This window comes from Zalophus californianus, chromosome 9 (genome assembly GCF_009762305.2).
Source record: "Zalophus californianus isolate mZalCal1 chromosome 9, mZalCal1.pri.v2, whole genome shotgun sequence".
NCBI lineage: Eukaryota > Metazoa > Chordata > Mammalia > Carnivora > Otariidae > Zalophus > Zalophus californianus.
Window position 1 is genome coordinate 7,144,706 of NC_045603.1, and position 15,539 is coordinate 7,160,244.

At 55.7% G+C, this 15,539-nt stretch overlaps 1 protein-coding gene across 6 annotated transcripts; it reads left to right on the plus strand.

The window, feature by feature from the left end:
- The first annotated feature begins 1,765 nt into the window (after window positions 1–1,765).
- On the plus strand, window positions 1,766–14,622 carry CENPM (centromere protein M). 6 transcript variants are annotated; one of them, XM_027595586.2, is made up of 6 exons: window positions 1,766–1,872; window positions 2,422–2,501; window positions 3,557–3,649; window positions 6,168–6,247; window positions 7,341–7,480; window positions 11,842–14,622. In XM_027595586.2, exons 1-6 carry the CDS (start codon window positions 1,816–1,818, stop codon window positions 11,980–11,982), a joined length of 591 nt encoding a protein of 196 aa, XP_027451387.1. In that variant the 5' UTR covers window positions 1,766–1,815; the 3' UTR covers window positions 11,983–14,622. The 6 variants fall into 6 exon arrangements, with proteins under 6 accessions (XP_027451387.1, XP_027451389.1, XP_027451390.2 ...); XM_027595588.2 differs by having other exon boundaries at window positions 7,389–7,480; XM_027595589.2 differs by lacking the exon at window positions 1,766–1,872 and adding an exon at window positions 2,137–2,288.
- Window positions 14,623–15,539: the final 917 nt, after the last annotated feature.

Sequence of the window (15,539 nt, forward strand, 5' to 3'; positions counted from 1 at the left end):
CATCCATGAGTTCTATAGGGCTCCACGGTGGGTCCTTTGGAGGGCTCGGGGGACATGGGGTACTGACACAAACACACGTAAAGCCCCTGCTACTGTTTTTACCATGAGTAATAGGAAACAAGCTAAACAAAATCCTTGGTCTCTTACTCAGGAGTTTCATCCATGAAACAGTAACACACTATTACTAAACAGTAATAAACAGTAACAGTTTATTAGTTTGTAAATACTGTACAATCTCCGAGGCTGTACAGTTCCTGACCACATGTGAAGTGGAGATTAGTGCTGTTGAGAAAAATAGAGCAGAAAAAGGAAGACAAGGAGCATGGGGGAGGGGCGCCTGGGTGGCTCAGTTGGTTAGGCAACTGCCTCCGGCTCAGGTCATGATCCCAGGGTCCTGGGATCGAGCCCCACATCGAGCCCCGCATCGGGCTCCCTGCTCGGCGGGAAGCCTGCCCTCTTCCACTCCCCCTGCTTGTGTTCCCTCTCTCTCTGTCTCTCTCTCTCTCTCTGTCAATTAAATAAATAAAATCTTTTTAAAAAAAGGAGTATGGGGGAGACTTGATATTTTTTAAAGATAATGGAGGTTTTCTTTGATAATTTATTATTATTATTTTTAAGTACACTCTACCCCCAAGGTGGGGCTTGAACTCACAACCCCAAGTTCAAGAGTGGCATGCTCAACCAACTGAGCCAGCCAGGCTCCCCAAGACTTGCTATCTTAGATAGGATTGTTAAGAATTCCTAAGGCCCCTCTAAGAATTTTTTTAATTAAAAAATAAAAATTAGGGGCGCCTGGGTGTCTCAGTCCGTTAAGCAACTGCCTTCAGCTCAGGTCATGATCTCAGGACCCTGGGATTGAGCCCCATGTCAGGCTCAGCTGAGAGTCTTCTTCTCCCTCTGCCCCTCCCCCTGCTCATGCTCTATCTCTCTAAAATAAACAAAATCTTAAAAATAAAAAAATTTTAAAAATAAAAATTAATAAACATTTAAAATATTTTTAAAATAAAAAAATAAAATTAATAGATAAAATTTTAAAAATAAAAAATATTTTTTTAATGAAAAGAAAGGCCCCTCTGATAAGGTGGCGCTGGAGGAGAAACGTGGACAAAGCGAGAAAACAAGCCAAGTGACTATTTGGGAGAAGAGATTTTCAGCCACAGGGTACCACGGGGACAAGGCAGGAAGTAGGAGGATACTTGGAATATCTGAAGAACAGCCTAGTAGTGGCCGTGTGACCAGAAGAGTGTAAAAGGGAGAAGAGCAGCAGATGAGGTTGGGGAGTTTGTCAGGGATCAGAACGCATAGAGCCTCAAAGTCCATGTAAGGCATTTGCAGTGTACTCTGAATAAGGTGGGAACTGTCGGTGGGGTTTGATCAGGTTTTTTTTTTAATTAATTAATTTATTTATTTATTTATTTATTGTTCTGTTTTAAAAAGGACGACTCTGGGTGGCTCCGTAGTTAAGCGTCTGCCTTCGGCTCAGGTCGTGATCTCAGGGTCCTGTGATCGAGCCCCGCATGGAGCCCCGTATCGGAGCCTGCTTCTCCCTCTCCCACTCCCCCTGCTTGTGTTCCCCTCTCTCGCTGTGTCTCTGTCTTTAAAAAAAAAAAAAAAAAAAAAAAGAGCCTGCGGCCAGAGCTGGAACTCCCCTCTCAAAAAAGGAGGTAGGGTCCTTTAAGAGGGCTCCGCCCCGTCCCGCGAAGCCCCGCCCAGATTAGGGTCACGTGCCCCTCGTCGCTCACTTAAGGGCGGGCCTCTGCGCGGTTTGAAAGATCCGCGCGCGCTGCGGGAGCGGCGGTTCTGCCCGCGGCTAGGATGTCGGTGTTGCGGCCGCTGGACAAGCAGCCTGGCCTGAACACGGCCACCATCTTGGTAGGCGTCAGCTGCTCCGCTTCCTCCGCCCGCATTCCCTCCTTAGCTGCGCCTCCGCTGCCCGCTCCTCTGCGCTCTCTCAGGTTCTGGAGCGCGTTTTTCAGGCCGGGGTGTGGTGGGCGGGAGAGGCACACTCTGAACCAATTGGAGTAGCCGCCCTCTGAGGCTGAAGGACGCCCCCACCAATAGGTGCGCGGCGGGCTCTTTCCCCGCTTCTGATTGGTGGGGCTGCTGGGCGGGGAGACTGGGCAGGGTCCCGGGAGGCTGAGTTCCGCGCGGGCCGGGTAATGTGCTTCCCGGGGTTGCTGGTCCGGCCGCCCGAGGGAGGGTCCCGGGAGGTAAGAAGTGCTGTGCGGACTGGACCGGAGCGGCTGCAGCCTGGGCCCTCACCCCGTGCCTGGCGGAGCCCTCTCTCGGTAAAGGGCGCTCTGCGCGCGCGAGCGGGAATCCTGGGAGTCGCGCGCCGTTCTGTCTGTGGCCTGGTCCCCAGGCCCTCCGGCGGGACTGCTGCGCCCAGACATCAGTAGGCCGCCCTCTCTCCCTGGGCAGCTGGTGGGCACGGAAGATGCTCTTCTGCAGCAGCTGGCCGACTCGATGCTCAAGGAGGACTGCGCCTCGGAGCTGAAGGTGTAAGTAGCCGAGGCTGGGAGTGTCCGATCGCTCTGCGGTGGCCTGAACTGTGGGCTGCCCAGGAGGGCGAGCGGAGGAGCTGCCAGAGAGGCGGGCGCAGGTGGGGCCAGGCCCGCGAGGCGTGATCTGTCCCCAGCTAAGGGATGCTCCGTCACTGTCTGTCACACACTTCTGTTTCCTGCAGCACTTGTTACCACAGGAAATGTCCTTGTTCTCCTGTTTGTTTACTTGTTTCCGGTCTGCCACCCCCATGGACCCTCAGGTCAGCCCCTTGAGGTCAGGGACTTTGACTTTTTTCACTACTGAATCCCCGGTAGTTTGTGCTTGGCACAGAGGAGTGTTCAGATAGCCCCCGCCCCAAATTTCGAGAAAAGTTGACTAAAAAAGTAGTATTTTGTTTTTCTTTGTCTAACTGATGGAGAGTTAGAAACGGCTGCTGGTGGGAATCAGGTGACTGGATATATGTGGGTGTCCTTCTCCCTGATAAGCTCCAGCGGCTCATGTTGAAGGAGAAGGATCCCCGTCTACAGGGTGTTCCTCCATGGGAATCAGAAACACCCCTCAGTAGGAGAATAAACCCGTTACAGCATTTGAAAGAATCTGATGAGGGAACAAGTTCAGACGGGAGTGATGAGGGTGACTTACAAGGTCACATAGCTGATAATTGGCAGACCTGAGATCTGAGCCCACTTTCCATCACCCTCCAAAGGGGGTCCGCCTTAACCCCTGCTCTTCACAGTCCAACACCCCTCTTCTGAGCCTGATCTCCCTCCCAGCATACTGTGTAGCTGGCTAGCCCCGTGCCATCTTATATCACGAACTCCCTCTTGCCAAGGTGGTTCCCAAGCGGAGCTCCCTTCTGGCAGAAGGAGTCAGTCTAGATAGGACCAGCTCTGCCCTGTCCCTATGCTCACCTGAGGAGTCTAGCCCACAAGAGCCTCCGGGGAATAGGTGAGGAGCCTTTGACAGCCTCTTACCCCGTGGAGGGCAGCATGTGAAAGTTCACTGTGATGTGGGTATGTGTATCTTTATCCTGCAATTTCTCACTTTTCAGCCACCTGGCAAGGTCCCTCCCTCTGCCCTCCAACGTGAATCGGCCCCGAATTGACCTGATCGTATTCGTGGTCAACCTTCACAGCAAATACAGGTGAGAGCCAGAGATTAGGGGCTGTCAGGTCTCAGCTAGACCTGGCTCAGGGGTGCACAGGGATGGTGACCTCACTTGTGATGGGAAGGAGAGGACACAGGGAGAGGCTGCCTGGGGTTAGCCCAGAGGGTGAGGATGGGGCAAGTGCATGATATTTTTTTTTTTTTAAGATTTTATTTATTTATTTGACAGAGAGGGACACAGTGAGAGAAGGAGCACAAGCAGGGGGAGTGGGAGAGGGAGAAGCAGGCTTCCAGCTGAGCAGGGAGCCCAACGCGAGGCTCGATCCCAGGACCCTGGGATCATGACCAGAGCCAAAGGCAGACGCTCAACGCCTGAGCCACCCAGGCACCCCGCAAGTGCATGATATTTTAAAGACACTGATAGAGGGGCGCCTGGGTGGCTCAGTCGGTTAAAGTGTCAGACTTGATTTCGGCTCAGGTCATGATCTCAGGGTCCTGGGATTGAGCTCCACGTCAAGCTCCACACTCAGCACGGGGTCTGCTTGAGATTCTCACCCCTTCTCCCTCTGTTCCTCCCCACTATGTGCTTCCTGTCTCTCTCTCAAATAAATAAATTTTAAAAAATAAAAAATAAAGACACTGATAAACTCCAGCAGTGGCATCAGTCATTTCTCTAAAGCTTTCTGCAGCCTTCTCTGTATCCCTGATGGCAGGCCCAGACATGAATGAAGCAGACCCCTGTCCCCAAGGTGTTCCCAGCCCACTGGGAGAGGAAGCTAGACTCCTGAACGGATGAGTACAGTATCTGGCATAGGTACCATAAAAGAAGAACACGTTGGGCTATGAGAGCCCCAACAAGACCTCTGACTCTCAGGACTTGGGGCAGGGTAGACTTTCTGCTGGAAGTGACCAGGTCGAGCTAGCCTGGTAAAAATGGGAGTCAGTAGAAGGTTCCAGATGAAGAAGGTTAATATAACAGGCAGGAGGAGCGTAATGTGTGCAGGACTGCGAAGGCCAGTCCAGGCTCAGGAGCCCAGTGCAGTGTGGGGCTTTAGCCAGGGGAGAATGAGTGGGGGTGATGTTGGGGGCCCGGCCTGGCCTCCCTGTGGTGCTGACTGCCCTGGGGGACAGGACTGCAGCCAACCTGGGGAGTACGGAGGAAGGTCTGCTCCCTCCCTCTTGGGGGATGGCTGACTGAGGTTAGGCAGGGTACAGCATCCAGCACGGAAACCAAGGCACACACCCAGTCATGTGGGGGTTAAGGGAAGGCTGTGGTGGAAACACCTAGCACCGGGGACATAGAGCTACCAGACACACCCAGCAGCAGGATCAAATCCAAACCTGCTGCCCAGCCAGCTGGAACAGGTGGGCAGTGACTGGAGCCCATGGTGGGGCACAGAAAGGCCTGAGATCTGCCATGATTGCCAGAGGTCCTAACTCAGCAGATCTGTTGCTCTTTGGGTGAGACCTCTCTGTTCAAAAGGGACGCTGACTGGTCTCTGGGGAGATTCTGCTCTGCAGTCACACTTAGGGACAGAGAGCCATCCTTACTGTTTGTCTCAGGCCTTGCTCGTTCAGGCTGAAACCTTGGCTTGGTTCACCTGACCAAGTTGGCTTTTTGGCCAGGAAACAACAGATTTCATCACTCCTTGGACACCAGTGAATGAAACCCTTGACCCAGAAGGTCAAAGTGCCCTTTTCCTAGAGGAAAAGACTATTTTCATATACTTGATATGACTGTAAATACCGTCACCTTATTGGAAAGCAATTTTGTGATATCTAGGTACTTTTTTTTTTGAGAGAGAGAGTGTGCATGCACATGAACAAGTGGGGGTGGGCAGAGGGAGAAGGAGAGGGAGAATCTCAAGCCCCAAGACTGGGCTCTATCTCAGGACCCTGAGATCATGACCTGAGCTGAAACCCCAAGAGTCAAGAGTCAGACGCTCAACTGATTGAGCCACCCAGGTGCCCCTACCGAGGTACATTTTAGAAAGACACATATTGTGACCCAGCCATTCTCCATCTAGCATCTTTCCTACAGAAGCATTTGCCCACATGTTTGAGAATACAAGTAAAAGAATGTTCATGTGACATTCTTTGTAATGGTGAAAAATTGGAGCCCATGTAAGTGTCCATCACCTAGAAAATAGATTGTGATACCAGATGATCATTCCAAAGAATGTAACAGGTCTAACCCACCCAAACCCAACTACATGCTTATACGTATGACTGCCTGTATTTGCATATGAGAAATTCATATGCAAATGGCATTATACCTCAAACTGTGGGCAGCAGTAACCTCCAGGATATTGAGACGGAAGGTTGATGCTGGAGAGGGAGACTTACTTTTTACTGAATGCATCCATATTTACTGTTGGATTATTCTACTGGCTTGAGTCACTCTGTAATTAAAAGTCCTTAAACAGAAGGAAAGACAAAATACTCCCCTAGTGGTGTTTCCTTTTACGTCTCCTTCCCCGGCCTCTCTGGGATGAGGAAGGCCTTCTGCCTTCTCGTTGGTAAGGTCTGTCCTCTGGTTTGTCTTCTCGCGCCAGCCTCCGGAACGTGGAGGAGTCCCTGCACCATGTGGACACCACCTTCTTCCTCGGGAAGGTGGGCTTCCTCATCACAGGCGGTAAGTGCATCCCCCCTCTGCCCCCGCCGCGGGTGCTGTGTGCCTGGCACTGTGCAGACTCCTCACTGAGGCCGCCCCGGGGGGACGGAAAGAACGTGAGCTTCAGGCTCTGACCTGTTGGCCGTCTCTTCGAAAGCAGTTCTGAGCAGATCATTCTGCTGAGATAATTGTGGAGAGTTACCCGGTGACTCCCTGTGGCTTTCAGAGTAAAATCCCAACTCCTGTGAAAACACAGGTTTGGCCTTCCACCTTCCTGTCTGGGCTTGTCTCCTGTCACTCTCCCATTCTTTGGTTCGGCTTATAGTTCTCTGAACAAGTCCCGCCGTTCCGGAGACTTTGTCATATTTAGCAGCAGAAATAACAGTAGCTCGCCTTTCCTGAGCACTCACTGTATACCAAACATTGTTCCAGAAGTGCTTCGTTTCTGTATCACTTCATCTTCACTACACGCAACCCTTTGAGCCACATACTGTCAGGCTGTATAGCTGAGGAGACTGTCCGTGTGGTTCAGGAACCTGCCCGAGGCCCACCGCTAAAAAGTGGTAGGGGCAGTATTCATACCTCTGGAGTCCAGGCCCTTGACGATTATATCCTACAGCTTCTCTTGAATGCTCTTCTCTTTGCCGAGCTAACCCCTGTTTCCCGTCTCGTGGGGGACACCTCCCTGACCAGCCCCGCAGTCCGGGGCCCCGAGGAGTCCACCCCATAGACTCCTCCCCACCCTTCCTCCCACACGGGTGGTGTGTCTGAGCTCTCCGCCGCCACCCAGCTGAACCGTGAACTCCTGAAGGGGGAAGGGCCTGGCACAGATTATTCTCAATAAGCATTGATGAATAAGGAATGCCAGGTCATTCCTATAGATTAATTCACTGAATCTCTGTAGTGCTGGGGGCTGTTCCCATCTTCATCCCATCCTCAACACGAGATGAGGAAACTCGTGTTTTTAGAGAGCACTCTCTCCAGGGCCTTCCAGCTTTATGTTCTAATTTGATGAAAAGCAGGTTGAACAGGATGGTCACCCCACTGGCCAGTAAGCAACTGAGGCCCTGAGAGGGGTAGTGAATGAGTTTTCCCAGTGTTTCCTGGCTCACAGCTGCGAAGGCAGACATTCCAGCCCGCGGCCCTCACGGTTTCTCCGCAGCTGGGCGGGAGGGCCACTGCAGCATTCACCGGAACACCGTCGTGAGGCTGGCCCGCACCTACCGGAGCCCTCTGCTCTTCTGCGACCTGGAGGTGAGGACACGGATCGCGTGGGCACAGGGAAAGGGCCGTCAGCACACCGTGGGTGTGTCGGGAGCGCTTCTCGGAGGGTCGTCGCGTGCCCGAGCAAGGGGGTCCTGATGTGAAGATCCTGATTTGAACCCTGGCTTGTCTGCTCACTGGCTGTACCTTGGGTGCAGCGGTCACCCTAAGCGTTGGGGTGCACAGATGTAAAGCAGGGCGATGATATGCATTCAGCCCGAGCACCTCTTAGATGCCAGGTGCTAGGGCTTGTGCCTTGCTTTTTTTCTTTTGCTTTGTTTTCTCTCATAACTAAGTCTTGTGTGTGTATGTGTGGGTCCTCGTTAATATCGCACTCTCCTGCTGGGCTGGAAGTGCTATGACGCCAGGCATCTTGTCTGTTTCATTAACCAGGGCCGCTCATGTCCCCCCACAGTCAGAATGCCCACTGTCCCCCTTATGCCTCTGGACTACAGGCCTGGTCCAGTCCCAGCCTAGGGCACGGCATCCGGCAGGCAGCAGGGATGGTGGGGGAGTGGGTGGGTAGAGGGTTGGAGGGATGTGTATGGTGTCGGTTCTGCCCCAACTCACTTTTGTTGGTGTTTCTCAGAGGTGATCCTAATTATGAGCACAGCAGAGCAGATTTCCGTTTTGCTGATACATTTTGCTTTTCAGCTTCTCTTTCTGCAGTATGAATCCTGACTTTTTGCTAAAAGTGCTCAGCAGCTGCTTCCTCTGGGTGGTCTTCGGAGGGCTCCCAGGGCCTGGGCCGCCCCACCCACGTACCAGACCTGCTCAGTTAGTTTTGGGGTCTGTTTATTGGGTTTGAGGTTCATTTCTACTCTGTTCTGGGTCTTGCATCTATTCCCAAAGGCCAAGTGATGTCATGCAGAGAGAGATGAGTCAGCACCCTGTCCGTTATCACCACCCAGACCTGGGGTTCTTAGTCATGGGTCTGTGGACCCCCCTGGACTGAGGGTAGAATTCGGGGGATCTGTGAACTTGTACAAGAAGAAAATACTTCTTTCTTTCCCACTAAGCTCTATGTAGAATTTAGCATTATGAATAAAGGCAAGAGATGTCAGTAGTACTAGCAGGGGCTAGGGCTGTTTTACCAGCAGAAATGGCGGATGTTTCCATCTCGGAAGGGGATGGGCAGCTCTTCTTACTCAGTGCATCAATAAAGATGCACACCCTACTCTGTCATGAACTCGTTTTTCGTATTTGATGACCATTTTAGTCAGGACTCTGGTGTCAGATAGGACACCAGAGTCCTGGGGCACGCCCCAAGGGCCTGCCCGTCCGGGCTCTTCTCACCACATACCCCAGAAGCCCAAGACCTGCTTGCTCAGCCATGCAGCTAGTAAGTTAGCGGCAGAGCCCGCGGGTTTGCAAACGGCCGTCTCCTGCCCTTCCTAGTCTGCTGACTGTAGCTTTGAACAAGTCACTTCTCCTACCTGCAGCCTTCATCTCCTTATCTCCAAAGGGGAATCCTAATCTTTGCTCCACAGCTCAGGTACCTCAAACCTTGGTTGGTTCCGGCTGTGGTGTCCCCGAACCTGGTGCTGTGTGGTGCAGTCCTCCTTGTAGCCAGTAGGTGGCAGGCCACACCAGGTCCTGGGGTCTCGGGAGCCTGAGCGCCCAGGAAAAGGCCTGTGGCCCCCTGTCTGTCTGCAGGCAGCAGCTGGCCTTCCCTGAGACGAAGCACCTGGCACTTGGACAGTCATCACTCCTCGTCCCTGTGCTGTCCTTCGCAGGGCACACTCCACATACCTGAGTTTGAGCCTCGCTGTATTTTAAAGCCTTGCGGGGCAGGAATTTTCAGCCCCCTTTTACACATGAAGAAACACATTCAAGAAGCTGGGGGATTGGCGCAGTGACTATTTCCAAGCGCCGCTGACAGGGCCCTGTGCCGTTCCCTGGGCGCACACATGAGCCAGGCATTGCGCCCGCCCCCTCGGAATCGGGTGAGCTAGACCAGCAGGCGCAGTGTGCCACAGCAGAAGGACCTGCAGAGACCTGGCAGCCTGGTGGTGGGATGAAGTCGTTCCTGCAGGTGACGGGAGCAGCCTGATGTGCTCAGACTTGGGTTTGGGGCCACATTTCCGGATTGGAGGAGGCCTGGCCAGGGACGAGGCTTGGGGCTCGAGGATGCTGCAGGAGGCCAGCCGGGGAGCCTGGGTGCGAGCAGCAACAGCGGCTCGGAGGTATATTTCGGGGGGCAAAGCCACAGAACTCAGAGGGAGAGGATTTCGGCAACAAAGACTTCTTAGGTCCAGTGTGCCAAGCACTGGGGACGCAGCATAGAACAAAAGAGTGAAAGAAGAAGAAAAAAATCCCTGCTCTGTTGTGGAGGGAACAAAGTAAAGAAGTCAAGGGTGTGACGTGTTAGAAAGTGAGAATGTGGCACGTCAGGTGGTAAAGCGGTTATGGTTTAGCAGCCTTGACGGGAGTGACCATTAATGAGACCTTGGAAGAGCTGAAGACGGGAGGAGGGCAGGCCCTGGAAGGAGCACAAGAGGCCGGAGGAACAGCAAGTGCCAAGGCTTGGCGTGTGGGGCCTGCCTGGTGTGTCCAGGCTCCCCCCGGGGAGGCCGAGGGCCAGAGCGCAGCAAACACAGGGCAGAGTAGTGGTGGATGCGCCAGAGTCACCGCGTCGCCAGAGGAGGGGGGCCTTGTGGGCCTCAGTGAGGGCTGTGGCTTTCGCCCTGGGTAAACCGGGAGCCACAGGGAGGGTGTGGGGGCAGGGAGGGATGCGGCCTGACCTGGCTTTATTTACTTTTCTTTTCTTTTCTTTTCTTTTCTATTTATGTGAGGCGGGTTTAAATGGATCCCTCCAGCTGTTGGTAGGAGAGTATGTAGAAGGGAAGCAGGGGCAGAAATGAGGAAATGGCCGGGGGGATGTTTCTGAAAGTTAGAAGTGGCCTGGGCTCCGTGGTGTTCAGAGAAGAGGGAGGCAGGACCGTCTGCAATACTGGGGCTTTTCCAGGGTGGAGCCCACCGACTGTGCGGGTGGCCTGGGTATGAGACATGGAAGGAGGGAGACTCAGGATGGCCCTGGAGTTTTCAGCTGAGCCGCTGTTAGGATGGAGCTGCTTTTGGCTGAGATGGGGTGACTGCAGGGGGGACAGGTTGGGAGGGCCCTCAGGGACTCCATTGGGGACATGCTAATAAGATCAGGCTGTCTCGGGTAGGGAGCCACATACGTGCATCTGATGTTCAGAGGAAGGGTCTGGAGATGTAATTTGGGCATCGTGGGCAGTGAGATGGTTTTAGATCACGGAACTGGATGAGGTCTCCAGGGAGTGTGTGGGGGGAAGCCCTGCAAAGGCCAAGGCCGTGGGCAGGGGCAGCACTTAGATATGCGACAGGAGGGGCGCCTGGGTGGCTCAGATGGTTGGGCGTCTGCCTTCGGCTCAGGTCATGATCCCAGGGTTCTGGGATCGAGTCCCACATTGGGCTCCCTGCTCCTTGGGAGCCTGCTTCTCTCTCTCTCTCTCTCTCCTCCTCTGTCTCTCATGAATAAATAAATAAAATCTTTAAAAAAAAAAAAAAAGATATGCGACAGGAGGGAGCAGCCTGGGAGGGGGGAGGAGGTGGGGGGGGGAGCGTGGCCTCCCGGGGGCAGGTGGGAAGCATTCTGGAGAGGGGGAGCGCTGTGGCAGGCCAGGGTCTGCTGAGAGGAGAGTCGGTGAGAATGACAGCCACCTCTGGATTTGGAATAGTTACAGTGACTGGTCAGACGGCAAGGCCCCTTTCCTCAGTTAGAGGGGGAGCACAAGATGCTCCTAAGGCGGCCGTTGGCAGGGTAGGGCGACCGAGTATCGTTTGTCCTTCACCAGGCACCGACCTGGCGCCAGGCCCCGGGGTCAGTGTTGCCCGCCCTACCTGACCCCACCCCACAGCACCTCTGGGCCCCTGCCTTTGAAAGCCCTGGTAAAGGAACTCTGTTGATGGCACCTCGCTGTCCCCATGAGGGCCACTCTGTGTCCACTCCTCTTTTCCACGCCTGGGAGTATCTTCCTCGCTCCCAGGTAAGGAGCCTTTGGAGCTTCTGCCTCCTGGGCGTCGGTTGGAACTAGCTCTGGTTCAGATTCCAGCTCGGGCGGCCACTAGACGCTTTGCCTCCTTCGCCAGCCCGGCCTGCTAAGCTTTGTTTCCCCTGGAGGAGGGGCCGTCGCCTGTGGCGTCCCTGGAGGGCGTCTGAAGGCTCTGTAAGCCGGAGCAGTTGGAAGCTGCTGGGTGAGGAGTGCTGCGGACAGGGGCCTGGCCGTGATGGGCAGTGGTGCCCGAATCCAGCCCCCCTCTGGCAGCCTGTGCAGCTGCTCTGGCCCAGATCTGCCTCACCCCTGTCCTCCGCTCTCCCTCTGCAGGTGGAAGGCTTTCGAGCCACGGTGGCCCAGCGCCTGGTACGCATGCTGCAGATCTGCGCGGGCCACGTGCCCGGTGTCTCGGCCCTGAACCTGCTGTCCCTGCTGAGGAGCTCTGAGAACCCCGCCCTGGAGGACGTGTGAGAGCCGCCGGCCCCCCGAGCTGGCCCTCCCCACGGCCCGGTGCCTGGCGCGGGAGACTTCCGCTGTTGCCTGCCGGGCTCTGGGTCAGCGGTCGGTTCCCCGCACGGCCCAGCCTCGGAGCCCCGCTGGTGGGAATGCAGCCCCCTCCCCGCCATGCTCTTCATCCACCGGCCGGGCTCCCTCTCCACCTCAGGCTTCGCTTGAACAAAGCGTCTATGGCTCAAAAATAAGTTTGAAAACCCCTGGTCTCCTCCACCACCTTGACTGTGCAGATGAGGACACTGACTCCGGACAGTTAGGGTCGGGCAGGGGAGCTTGGACTCTGCGACCCAATCTGACCCCACATCCTAGCCTTGCCAGCCTTACAGAGCCTGCCGTGGCCTCCTAGAGCCTCAGTTTCCCAGGTGTGCAATGGAGATCGTTCTAGTGTCCTTGCTGCATTGCGAGGACTGAATGAAATGACAAGCCTGCAGCTGTATTTCTCCCTCCACTTGTATTCCGTGTGTCCCATGATCCCTTGCAGTAAGGCCTTGCCCCGTACCAGCTAAGCGCTCAGTGAACGGTAACTGTTGTGTGAAATCCCACGGAGCTAGGTTCAAAAGCTGGTGCAAACCCAGGAATTACACTGTTTATGAATTGATACATTTGTGGGAATTGTGTGAATTGATATGTTTGTGGGAATTATGTGAGAGAGGCTGTCTGGTGGGCTGGCTCCCGGCTTGGCGGCCGGAGGTTGCACCGTGACTATGGCTCCCCGTCTCCTCTGGGTCTAATGAGAATTTGCAGAAGTGCCAGGGTTGGAATCCAGGAATCCGGTCAGCCAGCTGGGCACACAGGCTGGTGGACAGGACCTCAGGAGGAGAGCCGGGTCTGGGCTCCCTTGGACCATGACGCTGCCCCCTACCTGGCTTGTGCTGGGCCCTGCCTTGGTGCCCGGGGCAGGGCTGGCACCGCGGGGCCTCTGCTTTGACTTTGCCATCACGGCCGGAGCCCATGCTCTCCATGAAGTGGGGCCAACTTGAAACTCATGAGGGCGGGGCCTGCCTTTCTCCTTTCCCGGGGCTCCTGCCTGAGCCTGGCCCAGCGCTGCACGCCTAGTGCTCAGTAAGGTCCGGCAGCCAGACACCTGGCTGATTGGAGGCCACCCCGTGGGCCCACCGAGAACCTCAGCTGCGAGGATTCCAGTTGAGGTCCCCCGTGTCCGCGACGCAGCAAGGCACTGCATGCTTTAGTCTCCTCACCAGCCGTTCCTGTGCCACCCCCACCCCCCCACCCCCGTCCCGGCGGACCTGCGAGGTTGATACTGTTTCCCTACTTACACTCGAGGAGCCAGGACTGAAGTGGCCAGAGGCGGGTCCACGTCACACAGCTAACCAGGCGGCTGCCTCCAGACCCCCCTCTGCTCTTCCCTCCAGTCGTTTTCTTAGGTGCCTAATGGTTGGACAAAGGTTCCGGCGCTTCTGCTGGGCAGGCGCTGACTGAGAAAGCAGCCGTCAGGAAGGGCAGTCTCAAGGAGCCGCTCCCATGTGCTGGGGTCCGCGCCTCAGGACAGGGGCAGGCCTGGGGGAGGAGAGGGCGAGGAGCAGGGTGGGAGCACTGCCCGAGCCAGGGAGAATATGACTGCAGACCTGGGGCTCCTCGGCGCTGGGGAAGGGAGCCCAGCTCCCGTGGTGAGGTTGCTGCATCCAGGGTTGAAGGAAGAGGCCGAGGTGAGAGGTGTGTTGGTCTCTGAGGGGATGGGCAGGATCGCCAGAGGCCCCGGTGCCCCCTAGGAACCAGCCTTGTCTCAGCTCCTCAGTAGCCTGGGCCGGAGAGGGTGGGGCTTTGCAGGGCAGTGTGGAGACGGGGTGCAAGCAGGGTAGGTCCCCGGGAGCTGATGGAGCAGGTATCCAAGCAGAAGAGGAGGGCAGTGTGGACACAGCCTGCCTGCCTCCGCTGGGCACGGCACTTTGTTGGAGACCAGGGGGTCTCCCCATACCCCTTGGCCTCCCCACAGCTGGCACGGGGCACACTCTCTCTCTGGTCCCTGTGCCATGTTTTCTTTGCCACCTGGTGCCATTTAACAAGAGAAGTGGCATCACACTCCAGCCGAGGATCTGAGAGCCTTCCAAGTGCCGGGGGGGGGGACTCAGTGCTGTCGCGGCTGCCAACTCCAGCGAGCTTGGCAGGGGCCCAGGAACCGAGAGGCTGCGTCTGCCTCACAGCACAGCTGAGCAGCTCTGAACAGCAGTCGGCAGCCCTCCCAGGCCTGTGCCCCTGGCCAGGCAGAGCGGCTGTTCTGCACGGTCTGGAGGCCAGGGACGCTGGGAGGCAGTTCCATCAAGCGAAGTAATGGAAGACCAGTCTTTATGCCCCAGTGGTGCCTGGAATGGGTGCTTGGTGCTGTGGCGGGGTGGACGGAGCTGGGAGAGGCTGTGCTTGGCTCCTTACGGATCTCATGACCTTAGGCCGGTCACTTTATCCTCCGGGAGCCTGTTTCCTTGTCTGTAGGATGAGATCAGGCTAATGAATGCCTTTCTCCCCAGCTGGTCTCAGGACTGAGAAGGAGAAGCCATTATTTTATTTTATTTATTTATTTTTAAAGATTTTATTTATTAGAGAGAGAGAGAGCATAAGCAGGGGGAGAGGCAGAGGGAGAAGCAGAGCCCCCGCTGCGTAGGGAGCCCGACTCGGGGCTCGATCCCAGGACCCCGAGATCATGACCTGAGCTGAAGGCAGACACTTAACCAACTGAGCCACTCAGGAGCCCCAAGAAGCCATTGTTTTAAACAGAATGCTTTAAGCAAATGTCAGAATTCTCAGGCTGGCCTTGGTCACAAGATGGTCACATTGGAGGCAGTGACAGAGGGTGGGCTACCAATCTGAATGGGTGGGCGGCCTGAGGCTCCTGCAGGAGATGCTTTACTATTGGACCTGGGAGCTGCCGGGTCCATGCTGTCTGAGTACACGGAGGAAAGAGTGGGGTTTGGGCCCCGCCGGGCGGATGAGGTATCCGGGGCTCTCAGAGGGGCAAGGCTTGTTCAAGTCACAGGTTCCTTTGTTCCTTGGGCGCACCCCAGGGAGCTCACATTCTTCGTAGGAGATAGCCGGGGCCTGTGTGTCCTGGCCCCGATCTAATGCTATTTCCCACCCTGGCCAAGGAAGCAGAGCCTTCCCAGGGAGGAGGGGGCTCAGCAGCATGGCACCTGTGTCTCCTTCACCCCTCAGTGAACAGAGGCAGGGGCAGCCTCGGGCTGGGGCTCCGACAGGACGACCTGGTCACAGAGGGGAAGTGATGCAGTGGGAAAGGACCCAGCCCTTGAGTCTCACTGACTCGGGGTCTGTGGCCAACCTGCAGTGTGACCTGGGGCAGCTCACTTCCTGTCTTCCTGTCCCCACAGCCTCTTGAGGTTCTCATAAGTCTCAGAGAAACCAAAGAGCCTGACATTGTGCATGCCCCGTGGCTGCTTGTGCCCAGGGGGTGGTGGGCAGGGTGGAGTGCTGGGGAGTTCGTGAGATAAAGGCCTGCCCCAGCTTGCCCCTCCCCTCACACATCTGGTGCTGGGCCAGGCCTACTG

What these genes read in the sequence shown, in the direction of transcription:
- CENPM (XM_027595589.2), top strand. Translation starts at nt 2,160, where the DNA reads ATGTGCTTCCCGGGGTTGCTGGTCCGGCCGCCCGAGGGAGGGTCCCGG. An exon ending in CCTGGCGGAGCCCTCTCTCG is followed by an intron (nt 2,289 to 2,421) that starts GTAAAGGGCGCT and finishes CTCCCTGGGCAG; the next exon opens with CTGGTGGGCACGGAAGATGC. An exon ending in GGGCTTCCTCATCACAGGCG is followed by an intron (nt 6,248 to 7,340) that starts GTAAGTGCATCC and finishes CCTGGCTCACAG; the next exon opens with CTGCGAAGGCAGACATTCCA.